Source organism: Gossypium hirsutum, chromosome D04, assembly GCF_007990345.1.
Source record: "Gossypium hirsutum isolate 1008001.06 chromosome D04, Gossypium_hirsutum_v2.1, whole genome shotgun sequence".
Taxonomy (NCBI): domain Eukaryota; kingdom Viridiplantae; phylum Streptophyta; class Magnoliopsida; order Malvales; family Malvaceae; genus Gossypium; species Gossypium hirsutum.
In genome coordinates this window covers 57,693,894-57,701,774 of record NC_053440.1, presented here as the reverse complement: position 1 = coordinate 57,701,774, position 7,881 = coordinate 57,693,894, and the positions used below count along the sequence as shown (strand labels likewise).

General features: G+C 34.5%; 1 protein-coding gene across 1 annotated transcript; it reads right to left on the bottom strand.

The window, feature by feature from the left end:
- Window positions 1-141: 141 nt before the first annotated feature.
- On the bottom strand, window positions 142-7,390 carry LOC107911553 (phosphoglucomutase, cytoplasmic; the record flags this gene model as incomplete). Its single annotated transcript, XM_041091073.1, is given in 18 exon segments — window positions 142-258; window positions 374-506; window positions 1,341-1,417; window positions 1,508-1,683; window positions 1,770-1,851; window positions 1,941-2,004; window positions 2,854-2,949; window positions 3,042-3,199; window positions 3,309-3,408; window positions 3,542-3,601; window positions 3,842-3,942; window positions 4,026-4,145; window positions 4,243-4,305; window positions 4,444-4,557; window positions 5,421-5,476; window positions 6,040-6,121; window positions 6,864-6,957; window positions 7,210-7,390. Coding segments are annotated over 17 exon segments (1,677 nt in total), but the record flags the coding sequence as incomplete, so codon positions are not given.
- Window positions 7,391-7,881: the final 491 nt, after the last annotated feature.

Sequence of the window (7,881 nt, the reverse complement as noted above, 5' to 3'; positions counted from 1 at the left end):
ATAGTTTGAGGATGTAATTAGAATGTTTTAAAGTTTAAAGACCAATTTAGAATAAGGATCATAGTTTGGGAAGTTTGGTGCAATTAACTTACATATATATATAAACCGTGAATATTTTTACATAGAAATTTAAGGACTCACAAGAGGGGCAAGAGCTTCTTGGGAATCTCTTCCTATTTTTGATGGATCCTTTTCATATTGCTCGATGTACAGACGGATAGTTGCACCTTCTGAACCAGTTCCAGAGAGACGGAAGACCTGCATACGAAGTTTCAATTGCAGTCACTTTAGATTAGCTCTAGAAACTCCACTAGAAAACAATGAAATTTCCACAGGTAACTTTTTGTTAGTAAACATGAGGAAGTTGACTTACCAATCGTGATCCGTCCTCGAACAAAAACCGAATACCTTGATGCTTTGAAACTGAACCATCAACAGGATCCTTGTATTCAAACTCATCAGCGTTGACAACTTTTGACACATCTGATCGAGCCCCCTTCACGATGCTGCATGATAGAGAAAGCATAAGATCATCGAAAGAAACTGAAACATTTCGAGGAAGATCTTTAGGAATAATGATTGAAATCAACATAATAATTTTAAATTGCAATGCTTGAGTTCCAAGTTACAGCTTCGAAATGAAAACCTTTAGCAAGCTCAATAAGATGATAACCCATCAAGCTAGCAAGAATGGTTATAATATATACAGTGACACATTACCATTAAACGGGATAAAGGAAGAAGGTTGTCAGTATCTAGCACTTAGCAACTAATTAGAAGAAAAAATCACTTACAACCCAAGCTATAGAACTCCAACTCTTCATTTTTCTTGAAGAATTCGTGTCCAACACGTACTTGATAATGGGTATAAGGGTATGATTCTCCAAATACATGAAAATTTTGGAAAACATAGAGAGAATGGGGTAAAAGTACTATAGAAGCCCCTGTACTAGGAATCGGATTACATTTTGCTCCTAAAAAAATGGGCAAATTATAAAGGGCAAACTGGTCATTTTGTTAAAATTTCCATTCATTTTTGCTGTTAAAATGGCACGCCGCATGCCACTGTTTGGTTATTTTGTTAGCTACGCAAGTTTTTAAAAGTTCTAATGGATGAGTTTTTTAACAGAAATGATCAATTTGCTCTTTAATTTAATGTACAGGATCTAATTTGCCTATTTTTTTAGTAAAGAGGGCAAAATGCAATCTAGCTCCTAGTACAAGGTCCTCCATGATATTTTTACCAAAGAATGGCCATCCTCCAAAAGAAACCATCGAATAGTGGCATAATTCCAGGAAGTGATTGTGTGGTTCTAAAATTAGTAAGTATATACACTTACGTATTAACTTCATCAAGGGATGACATCATTTTAACCATATTTGCCATTAAATCCTTTGCTCCACCAGCATCCACATTCTTCATGAAACAAAAACGAATTTAGTTAGATACTCCCTCAATATCTGTAGGCAAAACATAGAAACAAAGAAAAAAAACAATGTCATATACCTCATAGTCATATCGAGTATAATAGTGTCGACCATAGGTAGCCCAATGCTGACGAACTATATCCTCAACAGTCACAAGCTTATCCCCATTGATATTATCCTTGTTTCTATACGCAAGGATTGAAAGCCAGGCTAAAACAGCCCAGATTCCATCTTTCTCACGTATATGGTCAGAGCCTGTTCATGGATAGTCGGTTCTGTAAGTTTCTCATAGTACCTAATAAAACTGAAACACTTCATGTGTAGGAACATTAAATGCCAACCAGTTCCAAAACTTTCTTCCCCGCAAATAGAACATTGTCCAGCATCCATTAAATTCCCAAAAAATTTCCAGCCAGTAGGTACCTAGAAGAGAATAGGTAAGTAGCTTGTTTGTAAAGAAAAAAAAAAAGACCAGAGGGAAATATTATTGATAATAACTTTCTATGTAATACCTCGAAAAATTTCAGGTTCAAGCTCTTGGCCACGACGTCAAGGGCAGCTGATGTGGGCATACTCCTATGAGCAGCATATCCAGAATATAATTACAATGGAGACAAAGTAAACATTGGTGATTTTATATGTGTATTATATCCGAAACATCATATTGAAATTGAATAAGAGTTTAAGTGTGTTCTAGATGTTAGAAGAAGCATATTATGCAGGCTTAAACAGAAACACATCAAGGCATGCCTGAAACAAAACACGGTAAAAGTACCATATGGAGGCCCTTGTACTAGAAGCTAGATTGCATTTTGCTCCCTCTACTAAAAAAATGGGCAAATTAGTCCATGTACATTAGATCAAAGAGTAAATTGGTCATTCTATTAAAAATTTCATCTATTTCTACTGTTAAAAACCGTACAGGACCAGTTTGCTCTGTGATCTAATGTATAGGGACTTATTTGCCCATTTTTTGAGTAGAGGGGGCAAAATGTAATCTCACACCTAGTACAGGGGCCTCCATGGTACTTATACCCGCAAAACACCTTTTCTAATATTCAGAATTTCACATTTCAAACTTTAGCAACAATGATTAACTATTTCTATCATAGGACATGAGATCTCATTTTTGAAGAAACAGTCTGACATAACAGCTATGAATTGTTTTGTCCTTGGAGATAAAAGGATCCACTTGAACATGTCAAAGCGAAATGCGATACACATTTTCACCTTGTAAAGGTTTCAAGCATAGAAAAGAAAATTAAACTTTAGTGGCAATGAGCATGATGTTTTTAATTGATCATTTTAGTACGACAATTGGCATTTTGAAAGGACCAGCTGGATGCTAAGACTGGTTGAAGTCCAATAGGAAGTAGGGTTAATAACATGCAATAAAAAGAAGTTAAATAGTGCTGCAATAGAAACCTGGCAACTCCCTTCAAACCAGAAGAAAAGTAAGGAATTGCACCAACAGCATTTGCAGCAATGATGGCTACTGAATCTGATGGAGTGACAAAGAACCTAACAAAGCAAATAAGTTATAAGAGCAAATTTTAGAAGGCTTAGTTATTATTATTAAGATGTTAACCATATTTTGTAGATGGAAACACTACCTTTTACCCAAGATCATGTTACGATCAGCATCACCATCAGCAGCAGCACCAAACTCTGGTGGTTCAACACCAGAGTTCGATTTTCCCAATCCCATGCGCTCAACCAACTCCTTGGCGTAAGTCAGATTGGGATCCGGATGTCCTCCACCAAAGTCCTCCTGGTTTGCATTAAGTCAAGCACCAAAAAAGGAAATGTCTCATCTATTTGGATAAACATAGAAGCAACATATCATCAGTCCCTACAATTCTTCAAAAACTTAAAAAGACCTTGGGTGTGCAGTTCAAAAGTGAGCTTTGTTGTGCCCCAAGCTCTTCCACAAAGATGCGATTTGCATAAGCTCCAGCAACACCATGAAGTGCATCATAGCTTCAATAAGAGGGGAAAGAGTTACATCTTTCAACGAAAAAATTAGGTATATGCTAGAAATATGTCCTATGTGTAAAGGCAAAATCTGCATACTAGAAATATGTCCTAATGTGTAAAGGCAAAATCTGCATACCAGAATGTAAACTTCGGAGATGAAAGCAGCTTGCGGATAAGCTCGAAGTCAAAGATTGACCTGACAAATAGAGGCAAAGGGGTTTAGTGTTTAGACTGCATGCATTATAGCTGCTAATATTAAGAACCCTGAGATTTCAGAATGCAACAACAGGGGAACCAATAACATGAAGTGAAATTATGTCACAGAATTTTAGTCCATGCAGATGATTTTTCTTGGAGCTCTTAGGTTTTGAACTTAAATTGAAATACTAACAATTCCAATCAAGGGAAGTATAGAAAGATGGGAAGAACAACTTACTTCATCAAATTCACATAGTCACTTGCTGAATCAAAAACCTCGACATCAAACGGTCCATCAGGCCCCGAAAAGTTGGTAACACCAATTGTACTAATGTCTACCTGGATTATGCAACAAATTGACAACATTAACTTAAAAAGAATAAAGAAAATGAAAAACATTGTACTAAGGATGCAAGACAAACTTCTCGTAGCTCATCAGCAATCAAGTACTCTTTTATTGTTTTTGTGTTCTCAAAGATCTTATCAGTGAGGGCCTCTGGAGCAGGTCCCCCATTTTCCATGTTGTATTTAATTCCAAAATCCTGCAGTAAATAAACAAAAGCAAAAGTATCATGCATCTATCAAATGTCCCATATAAAATCAATTTTTAGAAAATAGACAAACTAAGTTAGGCATTACCTCATTAGGGCCACCGGGATTGTGACTAGCTGTCAAAATAAAGGCACCAGTTGCTTTGGATCCCTGGAATTAAAAGTTTACAAGCAGAACATTAGTACTGTCAACTTAAACATATAAATCAAAATTTTACTGCAGCCCAATAGTGGAAAGGAAAGCAAACATAATAACAGTTATGTGTGCCATTGGAGTAATAACACTCACATCTGCACCAACCCTTTCGCGTATTACAGCTGATACAGCTGGAGTAGAAAGTAATCCGTTTTGACCAACCCATACACGCCTTACTCCATTTGCAGCTGACATCTTGATTATTATCTGTCAATTTAACAGGAAATTACCACACTGAGCAATTAGGCAATGGTTAATGACTGATTACCAGATGATATGTCATATATCATTTTCAGAAAGGATAGCATCATAATGCACACAAACAGTCTAGAAATTCTCAATTGTAACCTTTAGAGCATTTTATTTAGAGTTTGAGCATCAATACATAAACCGCATTCAATAAGGAGCACGTGTAGCAACTTATATTAGGCTTCCTAGCCCACATGGCTTCCCACTTTGAAAGGGTCGGAATAAAAGAAATTCAAAGAGTGACTAGATCCTCAGACCAAGTTTAAATAAGTTCAGCTAGACAAGCCTAAATCAGTAAAACATACCCATTACAAAAAAATTGTTAAGTTTGAAGGTTGAGGCATGAATCTCCAACAGAGACCAAAGTTGAGTAAGATAGTCCAGAAAGCTTTTGACATAAAAATCAATTTTGAAAAGCACTCTTCTAATAAAATAATAACAGGAAAGATTTTCTTTCTCATTCTCAAGATGGTATATCTCTCTGTCATTAGATAATCTAAAAACATATATGTTGAGCAACTAACTCACGATAGATATAGACTGCATCATAAAGTGCAGCATTTCAGAAAAAGAAGGAAAGGTGACACAGCCACAGAAATCACAAATTAATTATTCAACAAAAATTATGAGGGGCTTCAAAGATGAAGATGTGAGTTGACCAGAGATTACTTTCACATTTTTTATACCGGTTAACCAGGATGAACTAATATTGATACACCATACAAGGAGGAATGTAACAAAGAATTAGTAAAAATATCATGTGATAGTTTAAGAAAGTTTATTTTACATTATCTAAATTTAGATTCAATAAGTTGCAGTACCTGAACAGCATCCTTTGAGAAATAACGACCATCACCAGAAACGACAAGTGTGGCACCTACATCCATGAACAGAAATTAGAGAAAGCCATTGTAATCCACTGAATGAACATGACCAAGAAAGGCAGTGAAATAAAAACAAAATAAATACTCAATTCTTATATCAAATTTTACTTGTAGATATTTCAGAATTGCTCTTTCAAGATAAAAAATAGATTTCTACCAAAACAATTAGTGAAACACTAGAGAAGTTGAGCTTTATATGCACTACAAGCATTATCCAACAAATTAGAACTGCATGTTGTCAGAGCACCAGACGGGGTGTGATATCAGGAATTATATTTGCAAGCAAAACAGAAATGTACCATGACTATGCATGTACACTCTTGGTATTTCTATCTGGATTAGGATAAAAATCTTAAATCTGAGCTCTCCTCGTACATGAAAAGATAAAAAAAAAATACAGAACTTAAAAGATTGCCAGGGTCCCAAGGACTCATGTTTAATATAGGGTTCTACAGATACAAACTACAATTGTTAAAATTGAAGTAAAAATCATAAACTCAAAGAATGTACTTAAATTAACAAAGCTAGAAAACACCCACGCATAAAAAGTCCCTACCCTTAACTTTCTCGGGTGTAAGGGCATTGAATGTTGCTTGAACGAAATTCTGCAAATAATGAGGCTGAACAAAAACTTTCACCTGGGAAGATCAAAGCGCCAAATTGTTCAATTAAACAAACAAGTAAAGCAATAAAAGAGCATTATTTGTAAGAAAAATATAGGAACTAGTAAGTCATTATTTGTTACGATCAATTTTAAGAGTATTAAAACAGTAAATTATACTGGTCAGCTTCCATTAATAAACATTTGTAGAATCATGAAATAGAAATATAATACTACACGATAAAATAAACCACTGAAAGCTTTATTTAACATATAGTTATTAAAATCAAAAGCAGAAACAGTAAATTATACTGGTTGGCTTCCATTAATAAACATTTGTAGAATCATGAAAATATAGAAATATAAAACTACGATAAAATAAACCATCGAAAGCTTCATTTAACTTATAGTTATAAAATCAAAAGCAGAAACTATGATCTGAATGAGATGGAACTTTGACGCATTATTAGACTTCTAAATATATAAAAAGAATACTGGACTTGAAATTATAGTCGACCAAACATAAATAAATTATGATTTAAGTTAAAACTTTAAAAATGACAAACAAAACACGGGCGAAAATTATAAGATTCCGGTCATTTTTCTATGTTTTTACATTAAAGAATTACAGCTTATCTATAAAAAGAAGAAGTTAATTTTATTTTATGAGATCTGATTCAATGATGAACACTTGCATGCATCGTCAAACGCATCAAATCGAACAAAAACGAGAGATCAACGCATCGGATAACGAATCAAAAGATTAAGAAGATAAAAACCTTCTTACGAAGACCAGAAGTGCCTGGCTTCTGGCCTTCAAACGTCGTCGTTGGAACTTTCATCACCTCGAACACCATTTTTATTACTTAAATTCTGCCAAAAAGAAAAAACACTCAGCTCCTCAGATCTATCAAATGCAATCAATCCAAACACGAATCTCATTAATCTAAACCAAAAATAAGTGAAAAACAGAAAACAAAAAATAAGTGAAAAATCGCGAAAGATATGGAGCTCACTCTCCTCAGATCAATCAAAAGCAATCAATGTAAACACAAATCTCATTCATTTTAACAAATAAAAAAGCAAAAAACAAAAACAAAAATTCAAGAAAGAGATGGAGCTCACTCGTTGGAGAGATCAAAGTAATATGCGATTCTTCGAAGCTGGCTAATGAGAAAGCGACAGTGTTTATTTATTTATTTATTTTTGTGGATTATGGCAATGGAGAGAACTGGAAGGTTGCAATTGGATCGAGTGGAATTTAAAAACCTCTCTTATCATTTGCTTTGTTTGTTGATGAACGAGTCCTTCGCTGGTTTTTGACAAACCCGGTTTTTAAGGGTAAATTCCACTAGTAGTCACTCAACTATTAGTAATTTTTTTTATCACCCAAATATGAAAAGTTATAAAATGGTCACCCAACTATTCAATTTTGTATTTTTTGGTAACCCAACTATCTTAGATTTTTGGGTATTTTTATTTTTACATTAGCCAACCGGTAATAAAAAAAAAGGGCAAAATTGAATAGTTGGGTGACCATTTTGTAACTTTTCATAATTGAGTGACCAAAAAAGAAATTTATTAATAATTTGGTGACTATTAGTGTAGTTTACCCTATTTTCAAATTGTAGATGAACCATTAGGCTGAACCGTTGGGCACGAATTTTTTAGAAATGGGATAAAGTATATTTAGTCCCTGAATTTGGCTACATTTTCTACCTTGATCCTTGAACTTTTTTTGTCTTTTCAACTTGGTTCCTAAATTATTCCTTTCGGGTGTGGTGACTTGGCACTCAT